Genomic DNA, 20392 nt, shown 5'->3' on the forward strand with positions numbered 1-20392 from the left:
CACTATTTACTAACTATTAACTATGACTTCTGCCTCAATTTACTCCTAATGACAGCTTATTAATACTTTGTAAAGTAGTTGTTAAGTTTAAGAATTGGGTAGGATTTAGAATAACCAGAATAAGGCATTAATATGTGCTTTTTAAGTAATAATAAACAGCCAATATCCCAGTAATATTCATGCTAATAACCAAGTAGTTAATAGTGAGAACTGGACACTAAAGTGTTACCAATTTTCTTATTAACTCACCAAAGTATTTAAAGTGAGAAGAGTATATGAAAAAAAAAAAAAAAAACATGCATTTTAATTTTAGACTTTAAGTTTTGATGTTAATTTAGTATTGTATTTTTTTTATAACTGTTCTACAGTTTATACACAATATTAAGTTCAATTAAATAAGACGTAACTGTAATTAAATTACAGAAAAAGAGTAATTTCATACTTCACTTCAGAAGGCATTTATTAACATTTATTTATTAAAATGGGGTATTTTTTATGATGGATGGATGCACTTTATTGGACTTCAAAATCCCATTCACTGCCATTATAAAGTTTGAAAGAGCCAGAACATTTTTCTAATATATCTCTGATCGTATTCATCTGAAAGTAGAAAGTCACATCCACCTAGGATCTCTCCAGGCGTAAGCTCAAACTAACCTTGAAACTTTTTAAAATGTTACAACATGCCTCAATCAAGGATACAAACTAAACTGCACGTTTGAACGCAGTGCAATCTCAGGCTGTTGGCATGAGTGAGATGTGAAATGGTAAGTGAGTCAAATCGGTCAGAGACTAACCAGTCCCACATGTTATCAGAGGACACCTCTAAGAGACTCGTGTTGATATGGACATTAGCCATCGCCATTCTCTTCACTACAACAATGCCAGCGGCCTTTTAGGGAATGCTTGCAAGACTGTTCTCCACTTATCTCTAAGGGTAAAAATAAACACAGTGAGTGAGATGTATAACCCCCAGAAGCAGCCCCAGCCCCGATCATATAAGAATCAAGAGGAGAGGCAGAGCTCGCCTCCCGGACATTATTAACACAGCCTTTCTTCACACATCACTGCTGTATACCAGGTAAGAGTTTTATATGCTATATATTACTCATGTACTATGTACAGAAAAACGAATGTATAACAGTACAAAAATTGTTTCAATTTGGAAAAAAAAAAAAAAAAGAACTGACTTTTTAGAATGTTTAGAAAAACTAAAAAATAGAATGTTTAGAAAAACAAACAAAAAAATAGAATGTTTAGAAAACCTTTTTTTTTTTAGAAAATTTAAAAAAACAAAACAAAACATTTTGGTTCACTAATGAGTTTACGGAATTTATATTGTCTATTCTTTTAAATGTTATCTTATATGTTATATTATAATTATTTTTTAAATATATTTTTATTACAGAGTAAAAATGTCAGACAACGAAGAAGTGGAGGAGTACGAGTAAGTGTACCAGTTTATTGCTCAATTACCATCCATCTATCAGTGACAAATTTGTGACCCTGGACCACAAAACTAGTTGTAAGCAGCACAAGTATATTTGTAGCAATAGCCAACAATACATTATATGGGTCAAAATTATAGATTTTGCTTTTATGCCAAAAATCATTAGAATATTAAGTAAAGATCATGTTCCATGAATATATTTACTAAATATCCTACTGTAAATATATCAAAACGTTATTTGATTAGTAATATGTATTGCTAAAAATTGGACAACAAATTTGGACAACTTTAAAGGCAATTTTCTCAAATTTAGATTTTTTGCACCCTCAGATTTCAAATAGTTGCTCCTCAGCCAAATATTATCCTATCCTAACAAACCATACATCAATGACAAGCTTATTTATTCATCTTTCAGATGATGTATAAATCTCAGTTTCAACAAATTGACCCTTATGACTGGTTTTGTGCTCCAGGGTCACTTGTGTCTCTTACAAGATTTCTTTTCTAGTAATATTATGTGGTTTCAAATAAGAATACTGTGCATTAAGTGTATACAACAGTCACTGGCGCTATTGTTTATTTTAATAGCATCTGCTTGTCCCACTCATCTGATAAGTATATTTAATCTGAGAATTCAGGCAGCTGTTGGGAAGGTACTTGAGCTATGAGAACAATGGAAATAACAGCTCTGTTCTCTCTTGTTCTCTAGGGAGCAGGAGGGTAAGTCTTGTGTTTCATAATATTACTTTTATACTTTCACAGTAAACAAGAAAATGCTGTTTTTGTTTTAAAATAGCTCATAAATATTGACCTTAAAGCTACAGAGTTTAAAAAAAACAAAACAATGGAGTGACGCACTACATGATGGTTTATGTAAAACATACACGTTTTCAACAGCGTTACACTGATATATGAAATAGGAGATAACAATAATACAATAAGACCTTCAAAAACTACAAGCTGATCTGGTTTTAGCACTGCATGTGTTACACCTTCACAGATTCAAACAAAAATCATGTAAGTGCGGTTGCAAGATATGGTGACCCATCATGTAGATTTATGAGCGTGAAAGCTGAGCTTTTCTAGTGCGTAGCAGTTTTGTTGATTCTGCTTGTCAGCTTTCAACAAATCACACCCAAAAATGACACATATGGAATAAATAGAGCAGAAAGCTCTGAGCATCTGCATATCATTGCTAACCCATTACTGTGTTTCAGTGTGAACAGATCTGCTAGCTTCCATCTTTGTGATGTGTTTTTGCTTGTTTACTTACCTAAACTGCATGGTGTGGTTTAGAGGTGCAAGAGGAGGAGCAGGAGGAGCAGCATGAGGAGGTGCAGGAGGAGGAGCAGCATGATGAAGGTAGTTACTGCTTGTCTGCTAAAGGCAAAGGGCACAAGCCATTCACTAATACTAAAGTGTAACATGGTAGCTTGGTTATACTATATTTTTAGATACGTACTGTGGTATTCTGTAAATAACATGAAACATCAATGAAAATCATGATGAAAATCAAAATCATTCTTAAGGTGTATTTAAACAATTTTGAAAAAGAGAGCTGCTGTTTTGAGGTTGCAAAATGTAATAGGCCTAACCGCAGATATGTTAAGACCAGCAGATATCGCCTAAAGGGATAGTTCACCTATTCATGAAAAATCTGTCATTAATGACTCACCCTCATGATGTTCCAAACCCGTAAGACCCTCACTCATCTTCAGAGCACAAATAAAGATATTCTTGATGAAATCCGAGAGCTTTTTGACCCTGCATAGACAGTAACGCAACTGACACTTTCAAGACCCAGAAAGATAGCAAAGACATCATTAAAATAGTCCATCTGACATCAGTGCTATAACCGTAACATTATGAAGCTACAAGAATATTTCTGTGTGCAAAGAAACTAAAATAAAGACTTTATTCAACAATTTCTTCTCTTCCAATAACTGAGCGGCACGATTTCCGCAAAAGCGCGACATATGCGCCTTAATCGTGTCTTCCATGCAAGTTGAAAAATTTCAACTCGACCGGAAATTTTGTATGGCACACTGTCACACAAGCCAATAATTGAAGAGCTTATTGACATGTCCAGTTTGAAATTTCCAGTTGTATCAGAAAATGGAGGGGAGCATTACACGATGATTTTATTCATGTGAGTGACACGAAAAACATCCTGTGAGTAATCTAGACCAAAAACGCAATTAAAATATTCACTTCGCATTTGCTCAGCATAAGACTGACATGGAAGAGAAGAAATAAAGTCGTTTTTTTTCTTGCGCACAAAAAACATCCTTCATAAGCTTCGTAATAGAGGTCGACCGATATCGGATTTTACCGATAACTAGGTTGGACCACACTGGGTGATACCGATTAATCGACCGATAGTTTTTAAAATGGATACTGAACGGAAAATAAATAGTGCTCTACTATTTAAAAAAAAGTAGCCTACTGAACCATACTTTGTAAATGAATAAAAATAGTAATATTAATTATATATTGATCATTACAGTTAGTTCATTGTTCATTAATGTTAACAAAAGCAACTAAAATTTTTAAATTACGTCAGTAAATGCTGAAATTAATACACTCTAACAAGGAACAATATTTCTATTCTACAGCTTTTATCAATCTTAATGTTACAAATGGACTCATATTGTAAAGTGTCACAGTATTGAAATTGCATACATATGGATATTGTGTACTTTCACAATTTAACTGCTTCTATTCTAGAACATCTGTGGTTATCTAATCAAAATATAAAAATATGTTAATCACACAACGAGCAAAAGTGATTTCCGCCACTAGTGGCTGCTCTCGTGCTGTATAACAAAGACTATAGGGACTTTACTGTATAATGACGACCTTCTCAGCTGCTCCAGCGACGGACCCAACCCGGAAAAAAACTATTGGCTTGGATTTTTGCCGATAACTGATAGTTCCGCCAATCAACTATCAGTGCCGATTAATCGGCAAAACCGATACATCGGTCGACCTCTACTTCATAACATTACAGTTGAACCACTGATATGACATGGACTATTTAACAATACCATTACTACCTTTCTGGGCCATGAACATGTCAGTTGTGTTGCTGTCTATGCAGGGTCAGAAAGCTCTCGGATTTCATCAAAAATATTTTAATTTGTGTTCAAAAGAGGAATGAAGGTCTTACGGGTTTGGAACGACATGAAGGTGAGTAATTAATAACAGAATTGTCATGTTTGGGTAAACTTTCCTTTAAAGGTGCCGCCACATTAGCAAAATAGCAGAGAAATTTCACAGTCTAAAAAGAGAAACTGTGTATTGTCAAAAAATAGTGACGTATAAAGCACAAATCACACAGAAATAACTTTTAAATAAAGCAGCTTGCTGTTGGTCAACGCGGCAAATTCACACACCCAATTTGAATATGAGCAAAATCCGTGTGGGGAACTTTTTTTATCCCTACTCTCTTCTGCAAATTTCTCTGAGCAACAATAAATGTGACCACATCTTCGGGCTGTGCAAAAAAAGATGCGATTTATAATGCACATCTCGTCAGTAATGGCGGTTCTGTGATTAGTTGTACATCTCCATCACGTGCTGTCAGATGGAGCAGAATTTACTACACATAGCTGTATTTCACTGACAAGCTACACAATATTGATTTTATAATCAAAGGCAATACATATCTGACGATGAACGCAATATTGCAGCTCTGTGTAGTAAATGCTGCTCCATCTGACAGCACGTGATGGAGATTCACGACTAATCACAGAACTGACATTACTGACGACATGCGCATGATAATCGCATCTGATTTTCTGCACAGCCCTACCACAACTTAACAGTTATAATTAAACAAGAAGTTAAAGGTTAGCAAAATTAAGGCAGAATTTCATGGGCCAGAAAGGTCAGTATTGTAGAGATATATCAAGCACAGCTTACAATAAAGTTACGTTACATGCAGCTTTCTGTTGGTCAACGTGTTGCCAAGTCCTTTGTTTTCCTGTGGAATTGTACTACTTTTATACTATTTCCGTTGGTTATTGCGGGTTGAAGTGAAATTCCCCTCACCACCCTGAAATGTTTCAACCTAGGTAGAACCCTCTGGAAGGAGATTCTGACCATCTGGAACATGATTTTGATGAGATTTTAATAGCTTTTTCAACCCAAAATGGGCTGGAACTGGGCAACCCTGGTCAGCATGGCAAATCTGTGTGACCAACATAAAAAAAGAGTGAAATCTATGTAGGGAAGTTTTTCGACCTTACTCATTTGCTGCATTCATAAACTGAACAATGCTACATCCATAGGCAGCATATGACCACAATTTAACTAAAATGAAGAAATAAATGTAGGTTTTAGGCCTTTTTCTTCATATTTTCTTCAAATTTAGCAACTACTCGCTTGGTTATCACCACAGCGCTCTTTATTCTTCAATAACACACTCATAAATTATCAATGTGAAATGAACAACATTAACAATAGTGATCCGCATTTAGTGAGGTTTTCAAATGCTGATTGGTCAATCAGATTTGAGCACAGGAACAAATTTAAAGTATGGTATTGCCATCTGTAATAATATACTTTTCAAGGGTGGTCCGACTTCAGATATGCCGACAAACTTATATCATAGACAGTTGGGTAGAGACGTGCGTCGTATTGTTTTGTGTGAGTGTGTAACGATCTGAGAGGTTTGAGGTATGCTTTAATCTAACAAGCCTGGCACCAGTACCCATCATGCCCAGGCTGGTATATGGCTCCTTTGCCCTCGGGAATTAACTCACATCTTCCAAACAAGCTTACTCTCACACTTGTATACACGTGTTCTATTCTATTTTGAATTTTTCACTCTCTCAACTGAATTAAATTCATAAACTCAAAGGAATCGTTATGTAATTTGATACCTAATGAAGGGAAACAGATGATTCATAGTTGACGGTAACGCTAGCTAACTACACCTGTTCTTTAACTTTCACCATGTTCAGAGGCTCATGAGGAGGAAGCAGGAGAAGAGGAAGAGACCGCTCAGGAACTTGGTGAGACCCTCAGTTTGACCCCTCCAGATCACCACTGTCCGATCAAACAATTTGTAACACTAATTCTGACTCCACTACAGCTTGACCAGCAATCATAACACTTTTTAAATTAATTTAATCAAATGTTTAATTGAAGACTTTATAAAATCTACTTTGTCCAACTTCCTGCAAACGTCACATGTATTAATATTAAGGTTTAAACAAGAAGCATTATAAGCAGCATAGCTTATAACTATAGGGATTTGCTGTTTGTTTTTCATCTTCAGGTTTATCATTTGCCAACTGGTATGGCAAGCTGTTTTAGCTTAAAATGTTCTCAGCGTTACTTGTCGTAATTGCATTTTTACTAGGGATGCTCCGTCTGCCAAAATAGGCATTTTTGGTTTTCGGCCGAAAATATGAGCCGGAAAAATATCTATAACATATATGGCGCACTGCACAGCCCGGCAGCGTTCAGCACGCAGGTTTTACTCTCCTTCAGCCGTCGACACTGTGCGGTGTGATGCTTCGCTCAATATTCTGCTTAGTGAATGTGTGTTTTGCTTATTTACCATTTACTCATGCTCACCTGAAAAGCAAAGTCCGCTAAATAACATGCCGATAGGAAATTTCTATGTAGTATACTTATTCCTGTTACAGTAGTGCTACTGTGCTGTAACATGCTATAGTAGAGATGTACTGGGCAACACTTGTAAAATGACGCTATCCTGTCATCCACTGATATGCTCCCGTTATGCTAATAATAATAATAGCTCTGTAGGACTATACATTATTTGGATAATTAGTTAAAAAAAAGTTATATCTGATTATGTTGCATGGAACTAAATAAAAATAACATATTGATATTTAATATTTTTATATTTTCTGTACAGTTGCATTGTGTAATTTCAGGAAAAAAAATATATTTTATTGGCTTGTGTTTTTAAAATGTAGTATCATTAAAATTGAGTTAAATTAAAAAAAATCCTACAAACATACTTTATAGTATTGATTAAAATAGTAATTAATTCTTACAAAGCTTTTTGTTTTTGGTTTTCAACCAAGTGCATCCAGAATTTTTGGTTTTGGTTTTAGCCCAGAATTTTCATTTAGGTTAGGCTAAACGCAGCCTTATGTTTTCAATATGATTTAATTTGTGTTTAAAATGATAACAATTTAATAGAAACATTGTAAGTTACTAATGCTTACATTTCCTTAGTTATTCAAAAAGCAGCTACAGAAAACGAGCAAAGAACATTTACGTTATCAAAGAACATCATCACAGACTAGCCTAGCCTAGTCCTGCACGAGTTTATGCACTTTAAAAAACACTCCCAGTACCGTAAGTGAATACAATAGTTACATCACTATATGACGAATACATTTCTTATCCCTTATTTACACTGCACAGGTCTGTGGCGCGAATGGGGTCTGTTCCCCCCAAAACGAGTTACTGTGCCCTCCTTTTCCATCGTCTCCCATCTGTACGAGACCGATTTCGAAAGTGAAACCGAAAAAAACGCGTGCATAAGAAAGCGATTGCACGCTTTCGAGAGCGTCAGGAATTGCACATAATTACAGACTGCATGCTTCCCATCCGAAACACCCACTCCGGCTCACTGTGATTTGTGCCTTTGTGTTTATACCAGCCACCTCGTGGCAAGTTTCTGAAGCTCCCCAGAAGCGGCTCTCTGCACTGCATCACTAAAGTTAGGCGCCTAGTCTATTTTTGACAAATAATAATAATAATTGTCTTGCTATCGTTAAAAGGCATCAGCAACAGGTGATATCTCTGACTATCGTCAATACACGATACTATTGTCTATCGGCACAACCCTAATTTAGGTGCATACCTAATTATTAAGAACTATTACGAATTAAATTACAGAGCTCTATAATAAAAATTTTAATAGTAACAATTCCAATTAGCGAGCTCTCTAATTCAGTTCCCCATTCAGTCGGTCACTTCGAGTCACGTCGGTGACCGACAAATTGGGATCTCGCTTAAAGAGACCAATCTACTTTGAGTGTAAACTAAACGAGCCAATGTACATTGGCATGCGATGACTGCATCCAGCTGCCGCTGATCACAGCGCAAGTATAAATATGCAGCAGGTGCAGCGCATAGTCAGCTTTTCATTTCGGAGCCGACTGGATCGAGTAACAAGATACCGAAAGACAGAAGAACGAGTCACACTGTACCGGCTCGTGTGTTGGCGGCACGGCGCTTCAGCAGCGGTGGTCTCCTTGGTCGAGTGGTAAAAGCACACATTAGGCTGCACTACCCCCTTCTGTGTTGCTCCGGCCATCTCCCTTGTGCGCCTCAGACCTCAGAGCAGTTTTCTAAAAGAGCTTTCACGGGTGGACGTCTTTATAAAGACGCGGCGTTTAAACATGCCCTTCCACCCGTGCGCTTCTGGATGCGGTCGTTACCTGGCACCGGGTGATGGTCACGGTCACGATGGTTGCCTCACGTGTCTGGGCACTAAGCATGCTGAGGCAGCTGAGGTCGCTTCGTGCCATTCACATTCCGGACTTGCACAACCGTGCAGCTGATGAGCTGTCGCAAGCTGCGCTCCCCGGAGAATGGAGACTCCATCCCCAGTCGGTCCAGCTGATCTGGAGACGTTTCGGGGAGGCTCAGGTAGACCTGTTTGCCTCTCTAGAAACGTTGCACTGCCAGTTGTTCTGTTCCCTGACCGAGGGAACGCTCGGCACGGACGCACTGGCACACAGCTGGCCGCGGGGCCTGCGCAAGTATGCGTTTCCCCCAGTGAGCCTTCTCACACAGACATTGTGTAAGATCAGGGAGGACGAGGAGCAGGTCATCCACAAAGCTTCAGGACCTCAGACCAGCTCTTTGTCTGTTTCGGAGGGCGGCAGAAGGGGAATGCCGTCTCCAAGCAGAGGATGGCCCATTGGATAGTGGATGCCATCACCCTGGCTTACCAGGCACAGGTTGTGCCCTGCCCGCTCAGGTTGCAAGCTCACTCAACTAGAAGTGTAGCATCCTCCTGGGCGCTGGCTTGTGGCACCCCGCTGACAGATATCTGTAGAGCTGCAGGCTGGGTGACCCCTAACACGTTCGCTAGATTCTATAGCCTTCGTGTAGAGCCGGTATCCTCCTGTGTTCTCGCCTCAAATGGGTAGAAGCACTGAGTGGCCCCGGTTGGGGTCGGCTTGCAAAAACTGCTCCAGAGTGTCCATACAGTAGACCCTGTTGAGCTCCTCCGTCCCTTCGGCAGCCAGACGTAGCGGAGCGTCAGGCGTCAGGCCCTCACTCGACGAATCCATGAGAACCGGTAGAGGGCTGGGGTCCATATGAGAGACCTAAGTGGATCCCATATGTGTAAAAGTCCACGGTATAGTCTCAGAGCCCGTGTTTCCCAGCAGATCTTCTGCCATTCCAAGAAGGTTACAATCACCTCCAATCTTCCACATGTTCCTGAAAAATGAGTGATGTGTGTAAATGCTTCGAAACCTCCTACAGGAAAGGTGGGGCTTCCACACATTCCCAGTGCTCCAGCTTCACGGAAGTGGGTAGTGCTATGTTATACAGTGACTGGTATTCTTGTTGCGAGCCCAGCCTAGGCCAGGAAGCGGGCACAAGGAGCTCGCTCAGGACACTGGAGGGGACAGCAGCATTGGCTCGTTTAGGCTACACTCTAAGTAGATTGGTCTCTCTAAGCGAGATCCCAATTCGTCGGTCACCGACGTGACGTCTCCGTTCCCTCCTTCAGGGAACAAGGGTTACATACGTAACTGAGACGTTCTTACTAGTAAATATGACAAAGACCTGTCTAATTTAATTGTTACTAGTAAGAATGCAATTACAGAGCTCTATAATTCAACTGTATAATTCAACAATAAAACAACCTCAGGTTGTGTCAATCACGTTTACACACTGCCTCCGAAACTTTTGTCTGTCATTAATAAAAAAAAAAAGAATTTTGCGCATCCATAGCAAGCATTTTGAAAGGTGTTTTGACAATTCAGAGCCACCGTGACTTTCTGTGCGTGACTGCACATATGAAAGAACGAATACTAAAAGTTTGGACTGTGTGCAAGGACCTTTAGTAAGAACTAATTAAATTGTTACTAGTAATTGAATTACTATGATTAACACTGGGAATATTTTAGGATAAAATGGCTTGCCATAAACTGGCTTATTAAAACTGATCGCCAAGCCACAGAAATACCTTCTAGACTACGTAAATAGAAGGAGAAAATTTGGTCAGAGTTTTGACGAACAGCACCATCCATAATAAATCTGCAAGCAGTACCATGTTGACGTTTAATCAAAGCGTTTGTTTTTGTAAAATTTTGAATTGCACTGATAAAGTCCAAAATCATACAAATTTACAAACAAAACATTGATGAAAAAATTCAAAAGCTTTAGAAATATCTGACAAAGATTTAAAAAATAGATAAAAGCTGAGAATTTTGTATTAATTTTATCAATTTAATTGGGTGCCAATTTTATAATTTAGAAAAGACCTTTCAAGGTTCATATTTACTCACCCTCATGTTATTCTAAAACTGTATGTATTCTTTCATCAATCACTTTTACATAGTAACATTAAGCTGTTGCAGTTCTATTTTTATTATTTATTTTTCCCGTGTACATCTGTGTTTATCATTTATTGGAACTCATGACTCACACATTCGCGGATGAATCAAACATTCTGCTCTATGTATAGTTGAAGTGACGAGTGTTTGGTATGCGATGGTAATTTTTCCACCATTCTTCCATTATCAGTTTCTATTTTCATCTCCCTGTTCTCTGTGGCACTGTCAGTGCTGTTGATTACCAACTTGTAACCTTTCTTTCTTTCAGACGGTGAAGAAGATACAGAAGATGGAGGAGGTATTTGCTCTTTATTGCACTGGCTAAAGAGAGGAAACCTAAGATTTACAACTCTCAAGTAATTGTTTGAAACATGCAGAAACCTGTATTATGACACACACACCCTTCTGGATAGCTGTATCTTCAAAGCATCAGATCATACCAAATTCTCTCATGATAACATTCATTCTATCAGAAAAAGATTTCGGTTATAATCTGGTTTATGGATTTAATGACACATTTTTTATTATATGTCTAACCGTTTGCTATTGTGCAATAACTGGCATGAGAACACAAAAGGGAGATGTATGCAAATAAGGCTAAAATCAGACATGCCTGATTGATTTGCAACAGGTTATATTTTTAAAAGTAAAATGTCTTTTTGAAAATGTCTCATATAACTTTAAATAACTTCTGTTGTTTGTTTGTTTGTATGTTTGATTCTTGAGAAGAGGCTAAACCCAAATTCATGAAGTAAGTTTAGATTTATAACCAGTGATTGGTTATATGTTTTTAAAGATCAACAGTACATGATTTCATTTCATTAAAAAATTTTGAAACACCGTCAATATATTTTTCAGACCTTTTATGTTGCCGAACCTGGTGCCCCCAAAGATTCCAGATGGAGAAAGAGTTGATTTTGATGTGAGTAAAATGACAAATATTCTTTACAAATATTAATTCCTTCAATCAATCAGTCAGTCGTAGTCCAAACTTTTAAATGGCAGTACGTTTCATATAATAGATATGAAATATTAGATAATAAAAAATGACAAAATAATAAAAAATTAAATATTTCTATAATTTTATTATTTAACTTTTTTATCATTTATTTTAATGTCTGGGGTATTTTCTCAAGCAACTTTCCTTGGGTTCTGGTTCAATTTTGACCCAAATTCAAACTACAAGTTTTCTTTTTTATTTATTTTTATGTTTAAATGGCAGTATTTTTCATATAATAAAACAGATATAAAATATTAGATAATAAAAGATGACAAAATAATACAAAATAAAATATTTCTATAATTTTGTAATTGAACTTTTTTATCATTTAACACATAAAATGTTTTTATTAATTTACATTTTTTAATATCTGGGGTATTTTCTCAAGCAATTTTCCTTGGGCTCTGGTTCATTTTTCACCCAAATTCAAACTACAAGTTTTCTTTTTTCATTTATTTACTTTTAAATGGCAGTATTTTTCATATAATATAATAGATATGAAATATTAGATAAAAGATGACAAAATAATAATAAAAAATATTTCTATAATTTTATAATTAAACTTTTTTATCATTTAATATATAACAATTTTATTTATTTACATTTTTAATATCTGAGGCATTTTCTCAAGCAATTTTCCCTTGGGTTCTGCTTCATTTTTGACCCAAATTCTACAAGTATTCTTTTTTTTTTTTTTTTTTTTTATTTTGAAATGGCAGTATTTTTCATATAATATAATAAATATCAAACCTCAAATATACTCTGAAGACCCAAATAAGACAGTACACAGATGTTTTGAAGTACTCAAAGATCTTAAGCCAAAACATGCATTGGAAAAATTGTAAAAACTAGCAATTTTACAAAAAGGCATCAGGATGTTTCACTCAACCCAGACATTTTATATGGCAATTACTGAAACCCGAGAGCTTGATTTATGCTTTTGTCTACCTGAACTTACGCATTTTGTCAGGCAAACGGTCTCAGATACAATCACAAAGGTCAAATGTGTTTTCCCCTCAGGACATCCATCGTAAGCGTATGGAGAAGGACCTGAATGAACTCCAGACACTGATTGAAGCTCACTTTGAAAGCCGTAAGAAAGAAGAGGAGGAACTCATCAGTCTTAAAGAAAGGATTGTGAGTGAACAATATGCTATGAAACCACAGCTGCCATTATATTAACAAAAAAATGAATATATTAACAAAAACAGAAAAATGACAAATATGCAGTCATTAGGGCCATTAGTGACATTCCAGTAGGTCTACTGGTAGTCACTTCAAGCCTGAGTGAGCCTGAAAAGGCCTCAACAGACAGGTGTCAAAGCAATTTTGCAGAATAAACAGCTCTTGTTGAGTGATTTCTCAATGAATCTGCTGTCAAAGATGTAACGCGAGTGATTCCGCAGGAGAAACGGCGCTCCGAGCGAGCAGAGCAGCAGAGGATCCGCAACGAGCGCGAGAGGGAGCGACAAAAGCGTTTAGAGGTGAGTAGAAGCATTTTCTGTGACCACACACTGATGGATGCAAACTGGTATTAGCATTGCAAATCCTTTCCTCTTTTCAAACGTTCAGGAGGAAAGAGCTCGCAAGGAGGAAGAAGAAGCCAAAAAGAGAGCGGAGGACGATGCCAAGAAGAAAAAGACACTCACCAGTCTGCACTTCGGTGGTTACATGCAGAAGGTGCTATAGCACTTCAAAAAACATATTTCCAAAATTCACCTAAAACACAATATGCATAACTATCAAAATATACATGTTCAAAAGTTTTTGATCTGCATGATTTTTAACTTTTATAATACTTTTATTTAGTGAAAATGCATTAAATTGATCAAAACTCTTGGCTTTATTACAAATAATAAGAATAATAATAAGAATAATTTTTTTTAAATGCTGTTATGAATCCTGCACTGAAAAAAATAAAAAACACAATTTGTTGAGTCAGCTTAAAATAATTTGTTACCCTTAGCAGGAAATCAGCAAATTAGAATAATTGGCATTTTTAAATGGATAAACACAAAATAGTTCATCAATATCAATGGTTTATTAAAATACATTGTCGGTACTGTTCTGTGTGATGTTGTTTTGCAGATAGAGAGACGGAGTGGAAAGAAGCAGACTGAGAGAGAGAAGAAAAAGAAGATTCTTGGTGATCGGCGCAAACCTTTGGACATCGACAATGCCAACGACTCTGCTCTCAGGTTTGTAGGGCCCCATGAAATCAGTTTTTTTTTCCCAAATTCCGTTTTATTTTTTCCAAATTCATTTTTTTCCGTTTTAATTTTTCTGGATTCTGTTTTTTCCGTTTTAATTTTTCTCATCTCCTTTTTAATGGTTGAATTAAATTGTATTAATCAAAGAACATGTCTGATTAATTAAAATCATGAAACTTATACAATTTCACATCAATTTAATAAAGGTTTAACAAAAATGACATGTTTAGGGCCCTATAAAATGTTTTATTTCTCACCATATGTTTTATTATCAAATTCTTTGTTTTAGCATGTCTAATTATTTGAATGCATACTTAATTTATTCAAATTTATTCTTAAAATAGCCTTATGAAAGTTTTTTTTACCCTCAGAAATCCTGTGTTTTGTATTTAAAATGTTCTGTGTAATGACCTACTTTTGATTAATTCATTCAAACTTTGACAAATTCCGTGACATTCCACGTTACTCAGTAAATTCCGTTTTTATGACTGAATTCCGCGATTCCGTCTGCGTTTTCTGCATCGCGAAAACCATAGGGCCCTAGGTTTGAAGAGTCATTCTACAAATTTAACTAATATGCAACAACATGTCAAGAAGTACAATTTTACCACAGTTAAAGGGATACTCCACACAGAAATTAAAATTCTGATATCTTATTCACACATATGTTGTTCCAAACCTGTATGGCTTTCTTTCTTCTGTGGAAAATAAAGATATTTTGAAGAATTTTGGCAACCAGGCAGTTTTGGTCACCATTGACTTCTGAGGTATAAAATAAAAAGAATATACATATTTATGATCCACAGAAATATGTTATATAGTTTCTGAATGACATTGATGGAGCATGATGACAGAATTAACATTTTTAGATGAATTATCCCCAAATCCCTTATAAATAGTGTACTTTAGCACACGAGCAGAACAGTATCAGCAATATGGTAAATAATAACTTATATTAATTGTAATAGCCACAATAAACAAATTCCTCCAAGTAATGCAGTTGATAATGCAGCTGCATGGTGGCTTTAGGAAAACAGCGAAAAGTGAGCAAATGCATTTAGAGTGGTAAATATAGGAGGAATATGTCATTTATATGTGCCAAACTTCCTGCTGCCAGCTGGTGACGCTATGACTATAACTGAATTTTGGCATGTAGATGTCTTCAAACCAGGATTTTCATCAAACATATGAAGTTTGGTGCAGATTAAAGATCATATGTTTGAGTTAGTGTAAAACATATGCTGTTGCCAACAGGTGGCGCTATAATTATATCGGAATATTGGCCTTCAGATGTCTTCAGGCCAGGACTCTTACCAAACATGTAAACTCTAGTGCAGATTGGACATCGCATGTTTAAAATGGTGTAAAAACAACCTATTTCCTGTTGCCAGCAGGTGGCACTATGATTATAATGGAATATCGACCTTCAGATGTGTTCAGGCTGGGACTCTTATCGAACGTGAAGTTTGGGGCAGATCGGTTATAACAACTTTCTTTTCCATGGCGAAACATTGAACTTTGTCAGGCTGCCACGGACACGCCCTTCAACGAAAACTGCAAATGCCTTTAGATTAGACTGACCAAATATACTGCTGATGTCATTAAATCTCCGTGAGGAGTTCATTACAGTGTAAAACATGTCACTTCCTGTTGCCAGCAGGTGGCGCTATGATTATAACTGAATGTTTGATAAAATGATGATGCCCATCATGTGTTCAGGACAGGACTTTTATCAAACATGTGAAGTTTGGTGCAGATCGTACATTGTGTGCCTGACTTATAACAACTTACTGTTTCATGGCAAAGCATCGACGTTTGTCAGGCCGCCATGAACATGCCCTTCAACGAAAACTCAAGATCTTTGCAATTTAACATCACAAAGGGCTTTAGATTACACCGACCAAATTTGGTGTTGATCTGACTGAATCTCTAGGAAGAGGTAGTTTAAATACAACGCCTGAAAACGGCACCAAACCTTTCAAGAAAAATCAAAATAGCAGATTTCCTGTTGGGTTTCGGACTTCATACCAGAGGACCTTTTTGTAGGTATTGGTGTGTTACACGTGTCTACCAAATTTCGTACATGTATGTAAAACACAGCATGAGGAGCACGTCATTGAAATTTTATAGGTGGTGCTATCAAGCCATTTTGCCACACACACTTCTGAAACCCATATCAGATGTAAATGTTCACCATTTTTGGCGTGTGTGCAGTTTCATGAGTTTTTGAGCAGGTTTAGGCCCTCAAAAATGTGATGCATTTTGGAGAAGAAGAATCTGAGCAATTCCAGTAGGGTCCTTGCACTACTGGTGCTCAGGTCCTAATTAAGCAGGTTTTATAATATAAAACATAATAATAACATTATTCTCTTACTTTTTCATCAGGGAGAAAGCAAAGGAACTGTGGACCTGGATGCGTCAACTAGAAGCAGAGAAGTTTGAGTTACAATATCAGTTTACCAAACAGAAATATGAGGTAAGCTGATGACTAAATCACTTTGAGTTTTACTGACTAACCCACAGCGTTAACATGGAATCAGAAACAACATGAATCATCACTGCATGTTATATATAAATGTAATCTCTTGACAATAGTCAGTTGACGCTACTATTGTCAGCACTGCACGCTTACAGTTAAAACCCAGTTAAATGCCAGTTTAAATCAATATGATAAAGTTCACACAATCACATTATGTAAGTAAAATGGGTACAAATATCATTTTATGTTGACTCTGTTGAAATGATTTATAAGAAAAGCATTCTTATCCACTTGTATCTAATGTCTTCCTGAACCTAGTTACGTGGAAACGGAATGAAAGTATTGATCAGAGTTCGCACTAATAAGTCATTCATCATGGCCTCATTATTGTGCGTTCAGGAAGATGTTTAGTGTTTTTCATTGTGGATCTCTCTACAGATCAATGTCCTGAGGAACAGAGTCAGTGATCACCAGAAAACGTGAGTCTAACTCTCTCCGTCCAACCTGATTTCAAGTTATTGTACAAGCTGGAGATTTTGTATGAATTCATCATACAAAAAACATGAGAAGTATGACAAAAAAAAACAAAACAAAAAAAAACACATGAAATAAATACCCATAAACATGCATTAATTTTTGTCAATCATAATGAATTCAGTATGATTTTAGATTCTGAAAATTGTATTATACAGCCATTAATGTTGCAATCCGAATCACATATTCAGCACACATGCAGTTTTTAGTTGCTTTTTTTGCCTTAATGACATACCTGGGCAAAAAAAAAAAAAAGACGACATAATTATTATCTCTACATAACTTTCCCCTATAAAATTCCAAGAAAAGTTTGCTGAATGTTTAATATAATATTTATGCACACTGCAAATATTAGTAATACCCCAAAATTTCAGCAAATAAAATTGTTTTCAGCCAAAATAGTTTTGGAGGGCATTTTTTCTTTCTTTCTTTTTTTTTTTTTTCATGTTTTGATGTCTAGTGTCCATCTAATGCGCACACACAATGTACATAAACTAGTGTGGCAAGTGTTTGCATCTAAGTGACTTTATTTCAGTTCCACTTCTATAATGTACTTATTGCTCTATTTTCATGCACAAATTCTGTACTTAAAATACTATTTTTTTCTTTCTTAAGATAATCTTAAAGTCTTAAAAAAAAATCTAAAATGTGCTTTTACCATACTATTTCTGTATTAAAAAAAAATATTTAGTTACTACTTGTAGTACACTTGAAGTACTTGTAGTACATCTTTCACACATTTTTAATTATACTCATGATGCACAGAAAATAGACTTATTAATTATTTCAAATGTAAGAATAATATATAATAAATATTAGAGCTGTCAAACAATCACGATTAATTGCATCCAAAATACAAGTTTATCTTTACATACTACATGTGTGTGTACTGTGTATATTTATTATTTATACATATACACACACACACACACATGTATATATTAAGGAAAAATATGTTTCTTTTTAAATATATAAATGTTATGTGTGTGCATTTATATAAAATTTTGGTTTTAACACATAACCATAGGCGGATTAACCATATGGGCAATTGGGGAAGTGCCCAGGGGGGGCACCACACACACAAAAAAATTCTCCGGTAAGACAAGTGATGTATTCTCAAACGTCTGTTTGGCCGTGGCTATACATACCCTTTCATTAGAATGTACTAAGTCCCCTGAATATTTTGTTGAAAGTTTTTTTCTCCTGCTTGAATCAGTGGACAAACTGCGTGAACCCGTGCGCTTTCGTTTCGACGCCTACATATCACTCAACCAGATTTTAGGAACATGCTGTGAGGTGCATCGTGCAACTCCCGTCTCTTCAACTGAAATTAAAATGCTTTATATATGTGTGAATTCGCTACAGAGCGTCAGCCGTGCGCTTTCACGTTGTACTTTGTAGCCGCTGGCAATCAAGAAAGGGGCAGAATGTAAACAAGTGAGTTTGTAAGTTTTATTTTCGGTTCAAATCCTCATAAAACTATGTAGCTACAGTGCTTAAACTTATTATACCAACCGTCAAAAACTTTTTCAGACCTAAAATTTGTATTGTTATTTATTAGGCAAATAACAAACGACTAAATTGTCTTTATTCACACATAATAACCAAAAACTAATAAACCAAATAAATATATATTTTTTTTATTTTGTATGCCTCCTTGTATCAAGTATACAAAATACTTGTTGATGTAGCCTTCTGTTATCAGATAAGTTTAATATGAAATTTTGCAAATAAAAAAAAGTGTGGGTGGAGTATTGGGGGAGAGGCAGGCACTTTAGGTGTTGTTGCCCAGAGGCACCAAAGAGTCTTAATCCGCCACTGCACATAACGCACTATTCTCTCAAGGTTTAGTATATTTTTTTTATTTTTTATTTTTTTTGCTATATTTCCCCGAGGGCTTTCTCATTCAATCCAAACTCTGACACACCCACTCCTGCCTTAGGCATAGAACACAGACACACAGTCTTTGTGAATGCATGTCAGAGTGACAATCTTGTCAGCTGGCTGAGCTGCTTCTGTGGCCGAAAATGATTGTGGGAGTCAGAACTAAAGCACTAGAGGGCATGGAGGATTTGGGTTGCAATTTGCAGCTGCAAAGTCAGCATATTACTATACCTGTGCATGTTCAGCAACTTGATTACTCAGCAGAGAAAGAAGTTCTCCCGTTTTCTCTGCCGGTAAATCGCGATATATATATATAATGATGAACTCCAGCGTTTTTAGTCAGTTTATGTCAGCTCTGAGGTCATAGCGCACTCCTAAATTTGACATTTAAAAAAATTATGGTTTACAGCTGTGAGTTTAACTAAACTAAAGGCTCTTGGCTATTTTCTTTTTCTTCTGTAGGTCAAAGAGAACCAAGAGAGGCCTCAGGAAGTGAATGCTGCTGAAAGACAAACTCGACTCCTCACAAACCCACAGAGATCATGAAGAAAATGCCCAGGACAGATGTGTATAGTAGATGCTTTTAATTAGTCCTCACTGAATAAACACTGTAGATTTTGACTGAACAAGAAGAATAAAAAATAAGAAAATGGAGCACAAAAAGTGATTTTGTTAACTTGTTTACACAACTGTTGAAGGGTTTGAAGTAAGGAAGACAGAAACTAATACTTTTAATTCAGCAAGGATGCATTAAACTGATCGAAAGTGACAGTAAAGACATTTATATGTTAAAATAGATTTCAAATTCAATAAAGAATCTTAAAATATATATTGAGGTTTCCACGAAAAACATGAAGCATCAAAACAGTATTCAAACAAATGTTTCTTAAGCAGCAAAACATCATATTACAATGATTTCTGAAGGATCATTTGACAATGAAGACTAGAGCAATGATGCTGAAAATTCAGCTTTGCTTTACAGGAATAAATTACATTGTAAATATATACAAAGTAGTGTTGTTAAACGATTAATCGTGATTAATCGCATCCAAAATAAAAGTTTTTGTTTACATAATGCATGTGTGTATACTGTATATTTATTATGTGTACATAAATACACATACAGTATTTTTGAAAATATTGACATGTTTTTACGTATATATATATTTTATAATCATATAACTGATATTGTATAAATATTTTTATATATATAAACATAACATATTTGTCTTAAATATATAATGTACATGCATATATGTGTATTTATAT

The 20392-nt window shown here is 36.0% G+C and overlaps 1 protein-coding gene across 1 annotated transcript; it reads left to right on the plus strand.

Moving 5' to 3' along the window:
* The first annotated feature begins 1415 nt into the window (after positions 1–1415).
* On the plus strand, positions 1416–19777 carry tnnt2a (troponin T type 2a (cardiac)). The gene is made up of 14 exons (XM_051096835.1): positions 1416–1447; positions 2160–2170; positions 2726–2812; positions 6418–6468; positions 11285–11314; positions 11746–11767; positions 11875–11938; positions 13037–13153; positions 13423–13500; positions 13589–13696; positions 14105–14214; positions 16612–16702; positions 17144–17184; positions 19586–19777. The coding sequence occupies exons 1-14, from the start codon at positions 1416–1418 to the stop codon at positions 19617–19619; spliced, it is 876 nt and encodes a 291-aa protein (XP_050952792.1). The 3' UTR covers positions 19620–19777.
* The last annotated feature ends 615 nt before the right edge of the window (positions 19778–20392 follow it).

This window comes from Labeo rohita, chromosome 23 (genome assembly GCF_022985175.1).
Source record: "Labeo rohita strain BAU-BD-2019 chromosome 23, IGBB_LRoh.1.0, whole genome shotgun sequence".
Classification (NCBI taxonomy): domain Eukaryota; kingdom Metazoa; phylum Chordata; class Actinopteri; order Cypriniformes; family Cyprinidae; genus Labeo; species Labeo rohita.